At 37.5% G+C, this 22504-nt stretch overlaps 1 protein-coding gene across 6 annotated transcripts in view; it reads right to left on the bottom strand.

Moving 5' to 3' along the window:
- Positions 1-22504, bottom strand: part of LOC125464367 (uncharacterized) — a 50205-nt gene that overhangs the window by 26230 nt on the left and 1471 nt on the right. For 5 of the 6 annotated variants that reach the window (XR_009447308.1, XM_048556698.2, XM_048556715.2 and 2 more), the window contains exons 2-10: positions 20565-20649; positions 19721-19789; positions 14980-15007; positions 14545-14649; positions 9850-9986; positions 7068-7190; positions 4841-4907; positions 3777-3866; positions 1059-1614 (exon numbers count right to left, since the gene is read on the bottom strand). Coding sequence is in view for 5 of the 6 variants with exons in the window: in XM_048556698.2 (XP_048412655.1) it covers positions 1059-1614; positions 3777-3866; positions 4841-4907; positions 7068-7190; positions 9850-9986; positions 14545-14649; positions 14980-15007; positions 19721-19789; positions 20565-20639 (1250 nt within the window). In the remaining variant the exon portion in view is untranslated. The remainder of the gene's footprint in view (positions 1-1058; positions 1615-3776; positions 3867-4840; positions 4908-7067; positions 7191-9849; positions 9987-14544; positions 14650-14979; positions 15008-19720; positions 19790-20564; positions 20650-22504) is intronic. The other variant, XM_048556707.2, reaches the window with a different exon arrangement.

The raw sequence follows: 22504 nt of genomic DNA, 5'->3' as shown, positions 1-22504 counted from the left end.
AATTTCCCATTATCAACACATTGGGGGTTACCATTGATCAGAAACTGAACTGGATGAGCCAGATAAATACAGTGGCTACAGCGAAGGTTGCAGGCTTAGAATTCTACAACATCTTCTGAATCCCCAAAGCTTGTCAGCCATCTACATGCCACAGGTCAGAAATGGGACTGAAAACGCCCCATTTGCCTGGATGAGGACAGCTCCAAACACTCTCAACATTTGACATAATCCACAAAAAAGCAGTCCATTCCCACCACCACCGATGTTGAGTTTCAACTGTGTGTACCATCTACAAGATGCACTGCAGAAATCCATCAAATCTCCATAGAAAGCTCCTTCCAAAACCACACCACTTTCATCTAGATGGAAAGGGCAGCAAATACTACCTGCAAGTTCCCCTCATTCAACTCATCATTCAGGTTGAAAATACATCACCAATCCTTCAGTGTCATTGGGTCAAAAGCCTGGGAAGATCTTGCCACTAGCAGTTTGTTGGTCTACGTACAGGACCTTCTCAAGGAGATTTAGGAATGGGAAATAAATTCTGACCTAGCCAGCAACACCCAAATCTCATTAATGGATTAAAAAAAAATAAACAGAACTGGAACTACACCACACAGGATGCCACATCAAAGATTGTCAGAATAGGGGGATGTAACCTGTATTCCAGATTATAATTTTCTTAACAACAGAAATTTGAAAGTCGTCTGGGTGGGGTGGAACGTGAAGATGGGGCCAATGAATTTCTAAAGCAGAAGTGGACACATTCTTGTTAGGCTTGGGAATCAAGGGTTATCAGGGATAGGCAAGATTAAGTAGACAACTCTTCGTTTTTTAAACATCATAAAGTGATCATTTGAAATCTGTAATTTATGAATTGCAAGATTTAAATATTTCATTTGCCTCCAAACCAGCAAGGTGACTCGGTTAATGCACAGATCTTAGAAATTGCTGACAAATGAAAAGGACACAATCGTTAAATTCACAATGCGACACTGAAACCAGCTCATGTCCTTGCTTTTAGTAAAAGAAAATATTTCTGATTACAAAATACCAACCCAGTTTGTTCTCTGGCACTGTATTCCTCTTCATATTGTTTTCTGTCATCTCTTTTCCAGTCTGCACCTCTACCATCATCTATGTATCGTGGTTGATCATTTCTTATATTTGAATATCTATCTGAACTCCTGATATCATTTTCATGTTCCTTGTGGCGGACTTTTCTCCAATCAGCTGATTCGTATAAACGATCTCCATATGGGCCCCCTCGGTGATCAAAGTATTCATCATAAACAATACTAGCCTCTACATATTGTTCTTTGCTATCTCTTTTTACATCAGCATATCCACTTGAAATAATTTCTCGATACTGCGATTTGTTGTCTTTCCTGTGGTCTGCATATCGATCCATAACTCCAATGTTCTCTTCATAAAAGTCTTTATCATCTCTTCTCCAGTCAGAATACATATCAGAAGGTCGAACTTCAGCTCTATATTGTCCTTCATCATGTCTTGGAACTGAATACATCATCTTGCTTGTCAGTGATTGATCTCTTGTGTACATTGTGTCTTCTATCAAATCTTGCTCCATTTGCGAGGAACTTCTTTCCCATTCTGACCAGAAAGGAAAAACAAGTAATTTAACTAAATATGAACAGAAGAATTGAAAATTTTGTTTCAGTAGTCATCTCATAATACAGAACTTAAGTACTGTTGAAAAATGATATTTTTAGCTTGCACACAGGGCAATTCACAAGAAATAACCAAGTACAGTCAGCATATTTATATCATTAGTAAGGAGAGTGCTGATTAGTAGGCAGCCGACTGTGATTGGTAGGGGTGCTGCCGTGGAGAATGCAACAATTAATGATGACTGACAGTCAGGTATATTCTGTGAATTGACCTAACGAATATAAACAGAAAGGTTTAACCAAACTGTGTCAGTCCTTGGTAATATTCAACTCTGTGTAATATAGTTAAATACAGCGGACAGCAACTGTTGTGTCACTCAAGGAATTCAGAATAAATATTTCAAAGTTTTAGCAAAGTTTGCAGTTATAGTTCTAAGACTGAGACATATCTATTTACTTTCTGATCCGGTCTTCCAAGGCTGAACAAGACTGAAATAGTATACTCCAAAATTGTTAGCCTTTGTCAAGGGATAGTGACGACAGCTGTGATCTTGTACCAGTGTTTTACGTTATGTAGATGCAACGAATATTCAAGTTAACTTTATAACAATGTGTTTAAGCTTGCAATTGCATAATCTTTAGACTTTAATATCTTCTGTATTATTTGCCTTTAAGGTGTAAAGGATAACAAACAAAAATAAGTGGTTAGCAATAATTAAGTATCTGATTGAATGGAATTTCAAGTAAGCAAGGATATCAATGTTTGGGTTGACAGCATATGTGTCCTTTTTCCTCTTTAACAGAAAAAGAATACTTCAAACTGCTCTCTTAGTAAAACGGCAGCCACACGTGACGAATACGGCTCTGTAGGTAACATAACTTAAGGAACAAACCAGGAGATAGTGGGAGGTGGCACTAGTCAATGTCCATCACCCTTAATAGCCACTTGGAGAGACTGATCATATATTCCTTTACCCAATTAGCAATAAGCCTTGCCTAACCTGGGCCAGATGTCATTAATCCCACCATGGGTTATAGCTGCAAAGCAACAATTTTCAGGGATTAATGTGCATGCGAGAAAGTTTGAAGTTATCCTACTTCCAATCAGGCCCTTGAGGCATTAGAGAGACTGACAAATTGAGTATCAACTTACACCGTAAACTATTAGAGGCATAATTAAGAAGCATTACACACCTGTAAAGTTGCTGTCCTTCTTTAACAGATATTGTTGATAACTTAAGTAGAATTTCCTCAGTTACTACAGAGATTGCCAGTTGTTGCCTTATTATTTAAAGTCTCAACTGATCAAAGTTTTATTTTTTTCATTTATAGGATGACGGCATCACTGGCTAGGCCAGCATTTATTGCTGATCTGTAATTACCCAGTGGGCAGTTGAAAGTCAACCAGTATGCTGTGGGTCTGGAGTCACCCGTCTACCAGACCAGGTAAGGGTGGCAGTACTTCCCTCAAGGACACTAATGAACCAGATGGATTTATCTGACAATCGGCAATGGTTTCATGGTCATCATTAGACTCTGAATTTCAGGTTTTTATTGAATTCAAATTCCACTATCTACTGTGGTTGAATTCGAACCCAGGTCCTCAGATCATGACCTCGGCCTCTGGATTAACATTCCAGCAATAATAACACAAGGCCATGGTTTCCTCGGAGAAATGTTGGATATTAAATATAAGACTTCTTAAAATTAATGACTCTGAGGGTATTTGCTTATGGACACCCAGGTTTATGCCGAATTGATTCAGCTGATATCTTCACAGCATCTATACAAAGACTACGTTAAATGAGTCTCAACTTCAAACTAAGTAAAGAATGAGAAAATAAAATTCACCTTGAGTTCCTAATCTTCATTATCATGCATACATTCCTCTTTTCCAGTGGAATATAGTGGTGAGTAAACTAAGATAAAATAGAAGCTGATCAGTGCTGATCTGCACAGACCTGTTTGCTTATCTGACACCCAGTTTTGGATGAGCCAAGAAATCCTGATGTTATGTCTTGAAGAAAAGAAAATAATCTTTGCCTCACCTTCCGCAAACCCTCATTTTCATTTGTGTACCACCAGTTCAATCCCCTTTTGCATTCATGGTTTCAGATTGAAGCTGAGTGTTTACATAAAATATACCTTTGAATCCATATTCCTGGTATGAATGCTGTGCATAGCTTTGCGAATTCATTCCCTCTTGAAGACTTCCACCTTGATTCATTCTAGAATCTGAGGAGTTAATTTGTGAATACATAGATTGTTGAAGATTTGTACTATGGACAGCTGGAAGAAAAATCTTAAGGATACTTATTCTTCCTTGTACAGAATGAAGAGCAAAACAAATTGGCTAATGTTACAAAAACATTACACGCTATGGGCAAATTTGTTCGGCTGCAGTATATAGCTACAAGTTAAACAACGGTAAGGTAACACTGATGTACAAGTAAGGTAACAAGACTTACGTTTGTATAATTTAAAACAATTAAGTAGTATATGAGGAGGCTGGAACAAAACAAAATTCTGATGCTGGGGAAATCTGAACTCATATTACACAATAAACCCACAAACTGAAAAATAAAGCCTGCAAACAAGTGAACTGAAGAACAACTAGTTTGCATGAGTAAACTAGACAAGACTGTGAAATCTGTTCCTACATAAATATGGAAACATGTTCAAACCAAAGATATTACATTTGACCTGTTATTCTCAGTTATTTTTTATTGGAAGAAATAATTAAAGAATGAATTAAAAGCTAAAGTAGAATATTTTTCAACTTACTTGAATAGATGTCATTTCCAAAGCACATTTGAAAGCTGTTTAAACTGGTCATGAAATAGTTAAGTTTCTGAAACTATTTTTAAAACTGTTAAGGCGACAAATTAATCACTTCATTGCAAGAGAATGGAATTGAATGAGCAGCAGAATCCTAGAAGTAGGTACTGCTCTGTAGCTATTTGTTACAAATGCAAGATGTTGTTTATTATAAAAGAAAAAGCATACAATCTCTCCACTGGAAAATTCAGAATTAATTCAAAGGCAAATGGTTTCAGTTCATTGAAGCAGCTATTCAAATTCTAAGGGATACCTTAGCACTGCTAACAGAATTCATCAAATTAACAGTGAAGATATACTTTAAATGATTTACTATCTGTTCAATTTGAATTTGGAATATAACAGAAATAATAATAATAACGCATACATACCATTGCTTGGAAGTGGAACCCTTTTAAGTACGCCAATTGTACTGGGTGGATCCTGTCCTCTGATAACCTATAATTCACAATGTCCATAAATGTCACAAGAAAACTTATTTCATATTTTCTTTTCATTATGTATTGTTTACATGTGCTGCAACTAAGAAACCTAGATGGAGAAATGTGTTTTATAAGTGTTATTGGAAAAAGCTATTATTGTTCATATTGTAGTAGCACTCAGTTTCTAACTTCCTAAAAATCAAATGTTGCTACATACCGAAAAGATTAAAATGCATATTTCAGAATTGCTTCAAAATTATGTCTGTTCAAAAAAAACAGACTGATCATTTCGTTTTTCACTGCTAATTAAAAATACTCCTATTGCTCTGTAAATAACTAACGCAGAATAATAAAAGATAATGGATAAGATTGCTTATTATGCACAATAATTCTGTGGTGTTACCTTGTCCGCTAAAACAAATCCTCTATTATTTAGCAACTGTGCATTTCAAAAAATGTAGTAATGGGATCACTTTGACAAACAGAGGACATGAAGCAAGCTAATCATTTGAATAATACGTCCATCAAACTGGGGGGCAGTTAGTTCAACTGATTGGATGGCTGCTTTGAAATGCAGAGTGATGCCAACAGTGTGGATTCAATTTCCATACCAGCTGAGGATAGAATGAAGGATTCTCCTTCTCAACCACTGTCCTCATACGAGATGTGTTGACATTAAGGTTGAACCACCACCAAATTCTAAGCAGTGAGCAGCCCTATGGTCTGGTGAGACAATAGAAACTTTTTATCATTCCAGTCTGCGAGGTCATAGTTTGTTGAGGCATGTATGTTGGGGAAAAAAGAACACCCCTCAGAAAATCAAGTGAAACAATTAAGTAGTATACGAGGAGGCTGGAACAAAACAAAATTCAGATGCTGGGGAAAATTTAATTCATATTACATAACAGACCCACAAACTGAAAAATAAAACCTGCAAACAACTGAATTTCAATTTTAGGTCTCTGAATAAAGGCTTACAGGAAACCAGTCTTTTATACTGTCACTCAATTCACTCAACAACTACACAAGTTTAAAAATTATTCCATTGCCATCACAATTCATCTTACAATATTTAGGTGGTGGCTTAAAATTGGAAATAAGTTTGACTTACGGTGTCAAAGAAACAATCCCCTAAACTACAAGGCCACAGGCAACAGACAGTGAAGAAAAAGCATGAATACATAACTCAATTAAAAGGTACTTTTGGAAGAGACGGCAAAGTTACAAAACATCTTTTCACAGTCAGCTGTTAAATGCACAAAAATTTAAAAATTAATGTTAGCATGTCTAAAAAGGAACTACGCTGAACCACATTCCCTCTAAGCTGTGTGACTGGTTGAAAGTCCTGTACAAGCTGACTTTTGCATCCCCAACAACCTCAAAAGTCCACACAGCATAAAAACAGGGCAAACTTAGTTCTGACCTATTATCAATCTGGTGCATGCTAAATTAAGCGAACTGTGGAGATTTGCAACAATTTTCTGACTAGGTTCAGAATTCTACTAGTACTAGAGAGACAGTAAAAATTTAGGCTTGTTTAGTGTGGAAGCACAACTTAATTTATGAAACAGATCTTTAACCAAATAGATCATGAACAATGCAAACAAAAACTGCAGCATTCAGGAGATTTATTTTTTGCTCTTTTACAGGATACAGGTATCACTGGCAACGACAGCTTTTGTTTCCAATCCCTAATTGCCCTTAAAATAAGTGGTTTGCTCATTAAGATAGGCGTTAAGAATCGATCCTACTGCTGCAGATGTACAGATCAGTGGTCCAGAAGTGATAAGGATGGCAGCGTTCCTATCCTAAAAGACTTCACAGAACTTGATGAGTTTTAATGTTCAATATTACCAAGATTAACTTTGCTTTCCAGATTTTTAGACAGTCAATTTAAATTCCATCAGCTACTGTATGTGGCATTTGAATCTATTTTTCCAGTCCATTAGCCTGGGCAAACGGACTACCAGCCAGTGATATTGTCATTAAACACAATGGAGCACAATTGACAGATTGAATAAAGGTCTGTTAATTTAGTCATGCCTTGTCACTTTTCAGTAAAAATTTCTTTCAAAATTAAAACAAAATAGAAACACACCACATGTACTAAGTTAGGAAAAAATCATTAAGTGCTATTATTAGGCCTCTACCATTCAAATGTTCTGTCATAACTTACCTTAATGCTCCTTCTCCCTTCCAGTTTCTCAATAATAGCAGCTCTTTCTTTAACGATAAGACACAACTCCTCTTGCTTTAATTTAGTTGCATCCCACTTCACCATCTCTGGATATTCTCTTGACTAATAAGGAAAAAAAAAGGACAGTTGAAGTGAGTTGTCTAATTCTGATAAAATTCCCTTAGCACAGTATGCAATTGAAATGCCAATGGAATTCATACCATCAAATAGTATAACAAACAAATAATCCACACATTTAGTTTGGTGATGATCCAACTAAAAATAGTTTAATTGTAGGAAAGAAATGGAGAAAAAAAAACTTGATTCTAACAGAGTTTTTCATTCGAGTGCTCCAAATAACTAAATTTTGCATTATGTTACCGGTTATGTAGTAGGCAGAGAAGACACGGCAAGCTTGGAAGAGCAAACCATCAATTTGTTGTGGTACGCAACTTAATCAATCAATAACTTCTTTCAAAAAAATCATCTGTTCTAAACTGGATACACAGGACATTTCCTCGATGCCTTATTTCAAAAACCCACTCTGACAATGCAGCAGAGATTTTTCTTTATTTGCATTCATGGGCTGAAAAAGTCACTGACTTGGCCAGCATTTGTTCCTTAGCCCTAACCTCCTCAAAATGTGGGTGAGCTGCCATCTTGTGTTGTTGCATTTCATGTGGCATAGGTGTGCCTATTGTGCAATAATGGAGGGAGTTCAGAATTTTGATGAGCAGTGAAGAAAAAGCAATGTAGTTCAAAATCGGGATAGTGTGTGTTTTGAAGGGAGACCTGTAGATGTTTGTGCTCCATGCATCTGCTGCCCTTGTTCATCCATGTGAAGAGGTCACGGGGTTTGGAAGATGCTGTTGAAGGAGCCACATTATTGCAATGTTTTATATAGATGGTACAGACTGCGCATGAATGGTAGAAAGGTGAAAAAAATAAGGAGGACAGGTGAGGTGGGTTACTTTGTATTGACTGGTATCAAGTATTGCTGGAGCTGCACTGATGAAAGCAAGTGGAAAGTAAACTATCATAAGTCTGACTTGTGCTTTATAGATAGTGGGGAAGCTTCGGAAAGTCAGGTGGCAAGTTACTCATCAAAGAATTCCCCAGCCTCTGACCTGTTCTTGCAGTCACATTATTTAGGTAGCTTTCTGGCTAATGGCAAGCCCCAGGATGCTGATGGCGCAGGTTCAGTGATGGTAACACCATTGAATATCATAGGGAGATGCTTCATTCTCTCTTGTTGGAGATGGTCGTTGCCTGACATTTGTATGGCATATACATTACTTGCCAATCAACAGCCTAATCCTGAATACTGTTTGCGTGTTTGTGTAATAAAGCACAAACTGCTTTTGTATCTGAGAAACAGCCAATGGGACTGAACCCAGCACAACCAGTGAAAATACCCACTTCTAACCTTACAATATATGCAAGGTCATTGATTAAACAACTGAAGATGGTTAGGCCTAGTACATTATCCTGAGAAACCTCTGCTGCCATGTCCTGGAGTTGAGTTGACTGGCCACCAAAAACCACTATTTTTCAATGTGCTTGATGAGACCTCAATGAGAAGTCTACTCCCTGATTTCAACTGACTCCATTTTAGTTGGGCTACACACTTAATCTGGACTGGGATCATGTGGTCAAGTCCTGGAATAAAACCTAAATCCACAACCTTCAATGGAAGTTTTGAGTCTAGATGTCACCAGTGTCATATTCCCATAGCTGGACAGCAAAATTAAAATTAATTTGGAATTAAAGCACAAATCATCCACAGAGGTGCACTTCAGAAGTAACTGAATGGTTATCAATGGCTTTCTTTCCTCAAGTGAGAAACTGAATTTAATGTCCGACTGTAAGCCACAGCCAGGTTGTCTCTATGTAATCAACCAAGATGCAAAATTTGGTTCTAATTTCCAAATTTTTATCCCACTTGTAGCCAATTAATTTCATGATAGTGGAAATCTCCAAGAATCACTATGTTGTCTTTAAATGCACTTTTGCAATTCAGTAATTATTATTTCTTGTTCCACCATCCTTCTAACATGAGATGATCTGTGAACAACTCTCATTGGAGTGACCCATTTTTATCTTCAGTCCCAACCCATGTGGATTCTATTTTTAATCTTTCTAATGGTTACATCAATATTTTCTTCTCCAAAGTCAGTTACCTTCAGTTAGCAAAGCACCTTTTGTCGCCCGATCTGCTTTAAAAATATGAATTTTTTTCTGTACACATGGCTCAACATAACCACCTTATTTGAGATAATGGGGACTGCAGATGCTGGAGATTCCAAGATAATAAAATGTGAGGCTGGATGAACACAGCAGGCCAAGCAGCATCTCAGGAGCACAAAAGCTGACGTTTCGGGCCCAGACCATGAAGGGTCCAGGCCCGAAACGTCAGCTTTTGTGCTCCTGAGATGCTGCTTGGCCTGCTGTGTTCATCCAGCCTCACATTTTATAACCACCTTATTTGATTCCTAACAAGGTAACACTGCCTCTAGTTCCCTTGTTTTATTTGGTATTGTTTGCAATCATATATCAAATCAATTTTTAACTGTTTCTTGTAATTTATTTTTAGTAATCGTTGTCCACACCTGCTCCATAACTAGTTATTCCCTGATCATTTATATTTCCTTTTCAAATAAATTTACCCCTTACCCCCCTTTCCTGTTTCATTTATATTTTGGTTCATTTCATTTCATGTCAATTGCTCCCATCTCCCAAAAACAAGCACATAAAAGGCATTCTAATTTACTCATACACTTACCATGTAATTCATTCTGTGTTTGATGCCACCAAGGTGTGAAACAAATATGCGCAGGTAACCTGTGAAGTCACATAACGTGCATTCGTACATTGGGTCTCTTCCCCCATCCCGCTGGTATTCAATCACATAATTGAGACCTGAATAGACACATCACAGCAATATTTCATGAAGCATTCATAAGTACAAATACCATTTCATTTCAAAGAGAAGACATATCTTACACAGCCATAGAGTCATAAAATCATTCAGCATAGAAACAGACCTTTTGGTCCAACGGTCCATGCTGAACATAATCACAAACTAAACTAGTCCCACCTGCCTCCTCCTGGCCCATATCCTTCCAAACCCTTCCTATTTAGGTACTTGCCCATACGTCTTTTAAACATTGTTGCTGTGCCTGTAGCTACCACTTCCTCAGGAAGTTCATTCCACATGTGAACCACCCTCTCTGTAAAATATTTGCCTATGTGTTTTTTAAACCTCTCTCCTCTCACTGTTAAAAAAAGCCTCCTACTCTGGAAGTTGCCCATCCTTAAAAAAAGACACTTACCATAAATCCTATCAATGTCCATCATGATTTTATAAACCTCTATAAAGGTCACCTCTCAACCTCATACACTCCAGTTCCATATCTGGTAATATTCTGTAAATCTCCTCTGAACCCTCTTTAGCCTGATCATTTCTGTCCTATAACCAGGCAAACAGAACTGAACACCGCACTCCAGATGAAGCCTCACAAATGCGCTGAAAAACCTCAGCATGAATTCCAACTCCTATACTCAAAGGACTGAGCAATAAAGGCAAGTGAGCTAAACGCCTTTTTAACCACCCTGTCTATGTGAGGCAAACTTCAAAGAACTATGTACCTGAACCCCTCTCGTTTTAGCATTGCCCCAGTGGTATTTTGGTAATTAATTTCCTGCCATATATAGTTTCATATCTCTCTCCCTTTATTTAAAAAGGCTATTTCTCTCCCTTTATTTAAAAAGGCTTATAAGAACACCACATGTCACATAATCAAACCTTTCTTGCTTCTCAATTTCAACTATATGGACTCCACAGTTACCTATTTCAGGGTTAACTGGGGTGATTTAATTTTTGTCAGTCAAGAAGAGTGTGAGAAAATCTCCATAAAACAACCAAAAGAAAAAACGTTGCCAGCCAATTCTTCTTCCGTACTCAATAACAGACCTTCTATCCACGACATTCTACTACTAGTGCATTTAGGTGTAAGACAACCGATTTAATTATTAGCATGTTGGAAATATCTGGCTAAAGGAGATCAGCAGGGAAGGAAATTCACACAATACCAGGCATTAGTAGCACATCACTATGTAATAATGGCTGAGATCATGAATGACTCCTCATATGCCACCTGAATACACCAGAAGCAAAACTTTAATTATCTACACTGTAGAAAGGGGCCATGAAATAATAGCAATAGCAGAAACATGCCTTAAAAAATGAAAACTACGTGCTTAACATTTGCTTAATATAATATATTCAAAAACTAAGTGTTAAGGGAAAAAAATGCAAGTGGGTTGGTAATATGGACAATGGAAAACACTGCAGATCTGGAAAGACCGAATTCCTTACGGGGGGAGCTGTAGAGTCCATTTCGTCGAAATTCAGAAGCAAAAAAGGTTTGATGACCTGACTGGAGTGTGCTATTTGTCTTCAAACAGAGGGAGAGAGATATGAAACTGAAATATGGTAGGAAATTAATTATTAAGGTATCAATTAGGGCAATGCTAAAACAAAAAGGGGAAAAAAAAATTAGAAAACGAGGCATTTCTGACATCTGTTTAAGAGAATATCCTTGGCCAATACTTTCCTGGTTCCATTAGGAAGGATGCATTGCTGAATAGTTTTCTTGGGAATGAGGTGAGCGTTGTGAATCAAGTGTTCGAGGAGGGACAATTGGGGCAACAGTGATTTTCATATCATGTAGTTTAGATTCATAACAGGGAACACCAAGAAACAATTTATGAAAGACCTTCAATTGGAATCAGATGACAGGGAATCTATGGTCTGAGGGTCATCAATGTGAAATATTGACAGTTTCTCACTGCCAATTTTGCCTCTGTTTTAAAAAATGCACTAAGTTTGACAGAACAGGTATAACAGAACAATGGGTGATCTTTAAGAAAAAGATGTTTCTGGTACAGGTTACAGATATTCAGGAAGGAAAAGGAGAGAAATAAAATCAGGCTCCTTACATGACAAAGGCAGGAAATATTGTGTAAACAAAAAGGTGTACAAGTCAGATTAATTCTTCAAGCAAAATCCAGGCTAAATTTTTTTTTTATTCATTCATGGGATGAGGGTGTCACTGGTCAGGCTTAGCTATTCCTAGTTGCCCAGACAGTCATTAAGAGTCAACCATACTGCTGTGGGTCTGCAGTCATATGCAGGCCAGCCAGGTGAAGATGGATGGTCTCTTCCTTAAAGGACATTAGTGAAACTGATGGGTTTGTCTGACAATCAGCAATGGTATCATGGTTGTTATTTACTCTTCAGATTTTACTGAGTTCAAATTCCACCTCCGCTGTAGCGGGATTTGAACCTGTGTCCCTACAGCATTATCTGGATGTCTGGATGAATAGTCCAGTGATAATGCCACTAGGCCATCACCTCCCCAACACTTAGTTGAAACTTAGTTGAACACTAAAGAAACCAGAGCACACAAAAAGTCTGGTTCATAAGCAGCCAGCAAGAGGTGAAGTGGATCCTGTTAGATGTAAAGAGTAGAATTTATGCTCAGAGACAGTTGGCAATTGTACAGCACCTCATGAGATATTTGCATCAGTTTGTACTCTGAAAAAGAATACTGATAAAATTTAGGTTGAACAGGAGGTGGCAGAAGGAATGGATGGTGAAAATTGATGGAATATTCAGAAAATGACAGAAAGCCATAAAAACAGAGGGGAAGGGTTTATAAAAGTATTTTAAAATGAAAATAATAACTAAATTGAATGTTTATCCTTGATAAAGAGAATCTGAGGAATTAATATTGGAAAATAAAGAAAAAAATTCAGAAGATCTGAACAGATAATGTGCATCTCATCTTCTCAGCAGAAGATAAATAACACCCCAGAAATTGTATGTGAAGATATGAAAGGCAGGAAGGAATGTAAAATAATTACATTCAATCACTGGAGAAGGATTACTGAATAAATTGTCAGAATTAAAATCTGACAGACCCCACACCCGCAGTCATATAAAACAAGGCTGCTAAAATAGGTTTTATTTTTCCAAAATCCCCTAGATTCTGGGAAGGAAAATAGTAAGCGTAACTTCTATATTCAGTAAAGTACCTTCTGAGCCTGCAACCACCACCTTATAGAAAGCCAAGAGTGGCAGATGCATGAGAATCCATGACGTGCAAGTTCCCCTCCAAGTCACATATCATCCTGACTTGGAACTGTAACACCATTTCTTGCCTGTAACTGTCAAAGTCCTGGAATTCCCTTCCTCATAATATTGCTCGTGTTCCTACACCCTAAGGGCTCCAGTGACTCATGAGAGCAGTTCAAAACACTATACAAGGCAAGTAGCGGTGGGCAATAACTGCTGACCTAATGAGTGGCGCCCACATCATATGTATAAAAAGAAAAACATTATTGCCTTTTGGTCATCAATCTGTGGAACGTTTTTCCCCAAAGAACAGTGGAGGCAGGGTTACTTATTAATAAAGGCTCAGTTAAATAGGTTATTGATGAATAAAGGGATCAAAGCATAGATTGGGTGGACAAGAAAGTGAAATTCAAAGCCACAATCACATCAGCCTTGATCTTATCAAATTGTACAGCAATCTCAAAAGGCCAATCTCATACTCCTAAATTCATGTTTTTCTACGAGAAAGGCTGAATATGCTAAGATGGAGTAAACAACCTGATAGTTCTGGGTTTCATTCCAAAACACTGGAGGGAGTAGGGTAAATATCATTGCAGGATTATTCCTAATATTACAAACTTCTGTAGAAACAAAGTAGATGCCAGAAGATTGGAGAGTTGAAAAATCTGTCACCCTTATTTATAAAAGGTTGGAAGAGAACGCCTGGTAACTAAGGTCAGTCAGTTAAACATCAGAGAATGGATCAAGTTTTATAAAAAAAATAAAAAAAGTGAAGAAAAAACAGACTCTTAGGACTCAACATTCCTAGAGTCATGAAAAGACAGACAGCATTGTTTTGCAATAAGCAGATCACAGTTAACTAATATAACTGATTTTTTCTAATGCAGTACTATGATTACAATTTATATGAACTATTAGGAAATGTTTGTCAAAGTACCACAACATGGCTGTTTCTGAAAACTGAGATTCACAGACGCAGAATATCAGTTTCAGCTTTGATTACTGGACGTGAAACATTATCTCTGCTTTCTCTCTAATAGCTGCTGCCAGACCTGCTAGGCTCTCCAGCAAGATCTGTTTTTGTTCAAGATCTTCAGAGTATCTACAGTTCTATGTCTTGTTTTAATATTGACTGCTTGTTGGGTTTTGGGTCAGTTCCATAGGATAAAATTTGCATAACATATTTCAGAAAATCTGAATATCCTGAAGTGTTTTACAGTCAGTGATACAGAAGTAAAATTGCCAAAGGGAAATAATTGTTACTGTGTTTAGCCATTTTAAATTGCAACAATATATTTTGATCATTTATTTTGCAATTCTTGGCGACAAACTACATACCAATTAAAGGCTCATCAGCATTCCAAGACAAAAGATAATCATCAAACGTTCTTGTATCAGGACCAGTATTCATCGCAGGAGTTGTAACGTTGCTTACTTTATTACCTGTCATAACATAAACTCATGACAAATCACAATTCAGCAATACATCAAGAAAACCATGACTTGTTACATGCAGACTCTTAACTTAATTGGTTTATCCACAGCTGATGTATCAAAAAGGGGAAGATATGGTTTCACATCATTACCAAATCACAGAATGTGTCTTTATATGAACGATTACTCAGGCATGTCACACTTTGAAGTGCACCATTAAGTGGTGATCAGATTCAGGCATATGTTTATCCAGCCATTACTAATTAATAAGCTGTGTCCGATCAACAACTTCAATAAAATGGACTGCACATTATGCTCTAATAACAAAAATATACTCACCCCAAGTCTCTCTTAAAATTTGTTCAACCTGTCATGTTGTGCCAAGAATGAACCAGCAGCAAGAAGAGAAAATAACTGTCAGTTTCCTCCATTTTCAAAGTAAATTATACATATACATCATATCTTACTTCAATTGCAGAATGAATGAATGACTGGAGACTATGCAAAACAGACCCAATTCAGAAGAACACAAGTCATTAACTTGTTCTTAGGAGTGGAGATGTTTGGAGAAATGTGATGGTACAACTCATGTTCTCCCTGTTTCCTTATTTTCCCTCATAATCTCCTGTTCCTGAACAAAAACACGTTTCTTCAAACCCCAAGCTTCCTCTCAATGTCCAATTTGCAATGTCTATTGTGAGCAGATCTTCCCTACCATTCAAAATTGCCTTCACCCAACTCCAAATGAAACTTAGTTTGATCTTTTCATCTTCCTCAATCATTAATCTTTGACCTCCAAATGTTCCCTAATGTCAGAATCATCCAACACATTTATGTTTCCAAAACTCTGCATTTGAATCTTATCAATCTGATTTCCATACATTCCCTAACACTGATTGTCCAAGCCAAAATCAAGAACATTGTCAATATATAAGGGAACAACAGTACAACTTGCCTCTTTCAATACTAACAAGTTTTTCATTGTGTCTCTTTCAATAGAAGAAACAGGAGGTGGTTATTTATCCATTTGATCTTGTTACCATCTACAATTTAATTAGATTTTCTTTTTTTTTTCATCTGATGTGGAGGCCAGCATATGCTGACCGTTCTTAATTGCCCTACAGAAGGTGGTGCTGAGTAACCTTCTTGAAGCGCAGCCCTAGAAATGTTGGAACATCCACTGTACTATCAATTCTGACTCAGTCAGTGAAGGAATGGTAGTATGGTTCCAAGGCAGGATGATGTACGGCTTGAAGGGATCTTATGGGTGGAGTGTTCCACTGCATCTACTGTCCTTATCCTTTCAGATGGTAGATGTTGCTGATTTGGAAGATGCCATCAGAGGACCCTGGTGAGTTACTGAAATGCAACTTGTAAAGAATACAAGCTGCTGTCACCATATGTTGGCAATGAGGGATGCCACTTTTGGAATACTGTGTCCAGTTCTGGTTGCCCTGATATAGGAAGGATATTGCTAAATTGGAGAGGGTGCAGAAAAGATTTACAAAGATGTAACCGAGATGCGAGGGTTTGAGTTATAAAGGAGACATCGGATAAGCTGGGGCTTTTTCCACTGGAGTGTAGGAGGTTGAGGGGTAACCTTATACAAGTTTATAAAATTGTGCGTGGCATAGATAAGGTGAATAGCAAGGGTCTTTTCCCTTGGGTAGGGGAGTTCAAAACTACAGGGTAAACGTTTGGCACAACAACATGGGCCAAAAGGCCTGTACTGTGCTATACTGTTCTACGTTCTACGGCATAATTTTAAGGTGAGGGGAGAAAGGTTTAAAAAGGACATGAGGGGCAACCTTTTCACACAGGGGGTAGTTTGTATATGGAACGAATTGCCAAAGGCAGTGGTAGATGCAAGTACATTTACAACATTTAAAAGACAGACATCTACGCAGGTATATGAATAGGAACATTTAGAAGGATATGGGAGTAGTTTAGTTTGGGAAACTTGGTTGGATGAATTGGACTGAGGGGTCTTTCCATGCTGTACGAATGTCTAAGATAGTGAATGTGATTCAAGTCAAGTGGGCTGCTTTTTCCTGAAAGATGTCAAGCTTCTTGAATGTAGTCGGAACTGTACTCACCCAGGGAAGAAGAGAACATTCTGTCACTTTCTTGACTTCTACCTTGTAGATCGTGGTCAGGTTTTGGGGAGTCATGAGATGAATTATGTGACGCAGATTTCCAAGCCTCTGACCTACTCTTGTCAATGCAGTACTTACAATAGCAAATCCCAAGTTCAGTTTCTGGTCAAAGGTAAGCTCTCAGGATGTTGACCATGGGGAAAATCAGCAATGGCAATGCCAATGCCAGTGAACAGAAAACATAGAAAGTAGGAGCAGGAGTACGCCTTTCTGTCATTCAAGCCTGCTCTGCCATTCAAATGACCATCCAGCTTAGTCCCATGTTCCAGTTAGTCCCAATACCCTACAATCCCTTTAGGCTTAAGAACTATATCTAACTTCTTCTTTCAAACATTCAACGTTTTGGCCTCAACCGCTTTCTGTGGCAGAGAATTCCACAGGCTTATCACTCTCTGGGTGAAGAAATTTCTCTTCATCTGAGTCCTAAATAGACCTCAGACTGTGTGACCTCTGGTTCTGGACATCCTGGTCTTTGAAAATCATCCTTTCTGCATTTATAGTCTAGTCCTATGAGAATGTTAACAGGTAACAGTAGATTCTCTTTAGTTGGAGATGGTCATTGCCTGAAAACTCCTGGCTACTTATCGGCTCCAGCCTGAATATTGCTGATGTCTTGCAACTTGTGAGCACAGACTGCTTAAGTATTGGAGCTGCTGCAAATGGTGAACATTGTACAGGCATGATCATGTCATATGATGGATGGAGCAGATGAAGCAGTATTCGGAGGAAGAGTCATCAGACCCAATATATTAACTTTGATTTCTCGTCACAGATGCTGTCAGACCCGCCGAGCTTTTCCAGCAACTTCAGTTTTTTTTTTCTGATCTACAGCATCCAGAGTTCTTCCAGTGATTGTTTAAGCAATTTAAAATATTTGGGGACAGGACATCATCCTGAGAAATTCCTGCACTGATGTTCTGCAGCCCAGATGATTGACCCCCAACAACAACAAGCATCTGCTTTTATGCTAGGTACGACTAACCAGTGGAGTACTTACCTTCCAATTCCCATCAACTTCAGTTTTGCTAATGCTCCTCCATGCCAAATTTGATCAAATGCTGCATTGACGTCAAGGAATGTCATTCCCTGGAGTTTAACTATTTTATTGCTGTTTGGGTCAAGGCTGTAACGAGGTTAGGAGCTGAGTGCCATAATTCCAGATCACAGCCAATCTGCATTTTAAGTCCTCCTATCTACCTAAATTTTTTAATCTTTAATAAACATGCTCAACATATGTCAGAACATATCAAAGCTGAGATAAACAAATGGTCCAGTTCCAAGAGTTTTTTTGAGTTAAAAATATTCCGGATTTAAGCTTTTTTTCCAGAACTATAGGACTGCCAAAGCGTATGCTGACCAGGATGAGAGGTTTGTGGTAGACGGTAAAGAACTCACTGGTGAATTTCTCAATTGTAATGCTGCGAAAAGACAACTCATTTGACTGTTCCACCTCAAAGGTAAATCTGAGCGCAGGTTGGAACCCATTAAGATAAATGAAAATTCTTACATACCGATGAGGATTTACATACAGCAAACATATCCTCATCATGGAAATATACAGGGAGTAGGAAGTTGGATGACATTCCATCAAAGACATATTCCTCCTTTGTTGTTTTCTCCTTGAATTGGTATTCATCCAAATTTCCCCAATGAGTACAAGGCACAAAGCTATGACAAAATGTGTATTTTGTTTTCATTTTTCCTTCCATGCCAATTGCCCCAAACGTTCACCCTTTGTACCTTTATGTTTTTCTGTTTTGACACCCTTGAATACCGGGATCACGGACCAACTTCCACTTATGTAACTCCCAGCCGCAAACTTTTGCCACTACACTCAATTTCACAACCAACCTGCATTTATACGTGCTTCCAAGTCCAATGTAACATGTATAAAATTCTATGATCGGTTGCATTACCAGCAACAAATCTCCCTTATCCATTAGCACTGCTCTCACCTACTTCCAGTCGCTCCGAATACTAAATTCATTAAATTTAATGTCTTTTCTGTTATTTGTATTTCAACATTGTTATGTTCTATCCTACCTCTTCAACACTCTTCATCCCATGTCCAACTCAAGCCCTTTGCTCTTTTATTTACTCTGACTTCCTACAGATCAGGGGTGGAGCTTTTAGCCATCTAGGCCTAGCATTCTGGAACTCTTCTCCTATACCATTCTGATTAACTACTTTCCAACCCACTTTGTATGAACCTTTCCTTCTACCACCTCCCCTCCTCTTTCATAAATCAACTGAATCCAAATCATTTTTGCACAACCCAATATGCAAGTGATCTAAAAATCATTACAAATGATAATTGCTTTGTAAATATATACTGCAGATTACACAATGGGGGAAGAAACAAACAAGAGATGAATATATGCCATTTGCAATCATTAATGATTTACATTGACATGCACCATGGTTCTCACTGGAGCTTAAAACTTAAATACATATTTTTGGGGTGCATTGTTTACTTTTCTTTTACAGACAGGCAACTCAGAACTACTACATTGGAAGTATAATTATCATTTCATTATTATGAAACATAGAGCTGTTACAATAGGACCTTTTGTAACCAACCAAAAGTCAGATAGCAAATTGAAATATTGCATTAACAGCCATGATGCTAGATTTTTAAGCTGGAGAAATTGTCAATGCCAGCGTTCATTACACACTCTGGCTTAAATGTTATACATGAATATGCATTTTACACCTTATTACCAGGACGATTTCCTGCAATTTGACCTGGATGGGGAATGATGAATTACAGGTTACAATAGATCCCATGAAATATGTGCATATGCAATACAACCAGACCGTTTTCTTTTCATTCAGTCCATACAGTTTAAAACCAGTTTTTTTTTACAATGAGTCATAAATATACAATTGAGTAAATGGAATTGGATCACTACAGCTCATCTTACTTTTCTGTGCTGATAGCCCCTGATATGTTCCTGCAGATTCACAGCAGATATGCAAGCTACTTTGCAGATCTAGACATAAAGAAATAAAGAACAGAGTTAATTTTCTGACTTCTCATATTTCAACAGTTAAAGCAAAATAGTTACACAACACCATGCATAAACTATGATAATCATGCTAGAGGACAGATGCAATGACAGACTGTTGCATAGTCTGTCACTGTAACCCGTTCCACTTGCCACTTTGGTTCCCAAGAATTAGATTCATAACTTTTTCATTCCTTCTTGGATTGGAAATCAGAAGCCAACAGAAGAAAAGTCTGCTGCATTTGTTTCATAAAATCCTTTGCCTTTGCACATTGCTATAATCAGTCTTTGGTAGAAAAAGTGGATTCCACTACAACTATGTTTCTTTATGTTTTACATCTCACTTCAGGTTCAATGTTATTTTTGGTGGCCACCAGGATATGCCACCAGCCCATTCCTTACTTTTAAACAAAGACACCATTATTACACTCTCAAATAAATCTCTTTTCAATTGTCCACTAAAAGAACTCCCCTCTCCATTCCCTCACTATCAACAGCCACGTCTTTAGGTGTTTCATTCCTACTACCCTAACTTCATCTTGCATTGACATGACTTTCCACCTACCTTCCCTTAATGCCATTGTAAAATTCCACTGCTTAAATCAATTTCTTGGTTACTTCATAAATATTTCTCCTTTTGTTTCAGCACCTTCATTGCCATTATAACATTATGATAAAATCTTGAAATTTTTAATACTACAAGCAGTGTAACGTAAGAACAAGTTATAGCTACAAACTTAATCCATTTGAAAACACTTACGTCACACCAGTACTTGCTACAAGGAACATTTCTTGCACCATCTTCAAACTGTGTTTGTATGCCAGCAATATTCATTTTTTCAAATCTGAAGAAACAATGAAATGTCACTTCATTATTTCATCATAAATAGAAAAAATAGCAGCAAATAGAGTTAATTAGCAGCAAATAGATTTAATTTTTGGGCCTGACAATTCTCCATTTACTCAGACTCATAGAAAGGGCATTCAATCCAAACTTAAGTATGCAGCTTTGTACAGTGCTATTTTCTACCATAGACTTGGCAGTTATGACCCAAACTTGGCTGGATGCAAAACTCTGCATGCTGTACATCAATGTGAGTGAAGTTCCATTCACTCATCATCTCAATGTTCACCAACCTACAGTTGTTCCTTATTTGCAAAGCCTTCATTTCAAAATTCTCGATTTTATCCATGATCTCATCCTTCCCTATCTATGTAAACTATCTACGTACAATTCTCCTCAAATTTCGGGCTCTTAAGCATGTCCAATTCTGAATTGTTCCATCACTAACAGCCCTCAGTTGTTGAAGTCCAACTTCTACAATTCACTCCCTAAAACTTCCTAATTAGTTTTCCAGCATCGGCAAATTTTGTTTGTTAACACTCTCCGAGAAACACCTGATGGTATTTACTTGGTTAAAGCATTTATGTACATGCAAATCAGTGTTGTAGAAATGAGTTTTGAAGTTGTTTAAAAATTCAAGGGCAGCAATGCAAAAACAAGTTACATTCTTCCTATTTAAAGAATGCAGAGATTTGTTTATCCTACACTATTTTGTTATTTGCCCGAGAGAACTCGCAATCTCAGGCAGAATTTAGCAAAACATTTAATTCATGTGAAATGATCCATCACACGTTAGTACTGTCAAATACGAGACAACAATTAAAAACGTTAAAATTAATTTAACAGGGTCTCTGTGGTTTTAATCTTAACCTTTATTTTCTGTTAAGGGAATAATATTACAGCAAATTTATGCAGTTTTAACAATTAAGGACAACATCCAAAATGTCATTAATCTTTAATGTTCAAATGCTCAATAGTCTATTTTGAACAAACCTACATTTTTTCACATGAAAGACAACATGTAAATGCAGGTTGTTGCTGCTTTCACCTTTTCTTACGAACACTTCCCTCTTTATACACTGAAGTCCATCCAAGGTGGTGACAATGACAATGGCACTTTTTGACAGAGAGAGAGAGAGAGAGAGAGAGAGAGAGAGAGAGAGAGAGAGAGAGAGACAGACAGACAGACAGAGACAGAGAGATGGAGAGAGAAACCAACACAAGAAAACTTACAAGTGGCAGGTAACGGGTTCAAAGCCTAATGATGTAAAGTCTCGGAGTGACATTAGTCAGAGAGAAAAACACAAGTGATTGGTTTAAAAGTGTTTTACTTCTTTTCTATCTAAATGACAAATTGAGATGCCAGCTGGTTTGTCTGGTTCTAGTTAAACTATTTAATGCAAGATCAAATAATTGCTGAAAGATATTTCTAAACTTGAAACTCAATTAATTGAATAAAACACAAAAAAAGGGCAAGGCACATAATGGGTTGCAACTGAAGCATTTGGGAACTGGTGCACCAGCAACCACATTTACACTGTTCAGAGAACTGTCTATAATTTTGGCCTCTATTTTCAAGAAATTGGTATAATTATGTTGGAAGCAATTCAGAGAAAGTTCTCTCAATTAATTCCAAGCATGAAATGGATATCTTATAAAAACAATTGGACAAGATTTCTTCCAATGGCTTTTATGATGTAGATAGATTCTGTACTAACTGAGGAATCATGAGGGATAGGTATGTCAGTACCAAACTAGAGGCAACAACCAGTTCAACTGTAATCTTATCAAATGACCACTTCCTGTTCCTACTGCATGTGCTTTTTTTATCTGCAGCATGAAAAACTCTAGGTACA

Source organism: Stegostoma tigrinum, chromosome 2 (genome assembly GCF_030684315.1).
Source record: "Stegostoma tigrinum isolate sSteTig4 chromosome 2, sSteTig4.hap1, whole genome shotgun sequence".
In the NCBI taxonomy this organism is placed as follows: Eukaryota; Metazoa; Chordata; class Chondrichthyes; order Orectolobiformes; family Stegostomatidae; genus Stegostoma; species Stegostoma tigrinum.
Note: the sequence above shows the minus strand (reverse complement) of the source record. Positions and strands in the feature narration are given on the sequence as shown.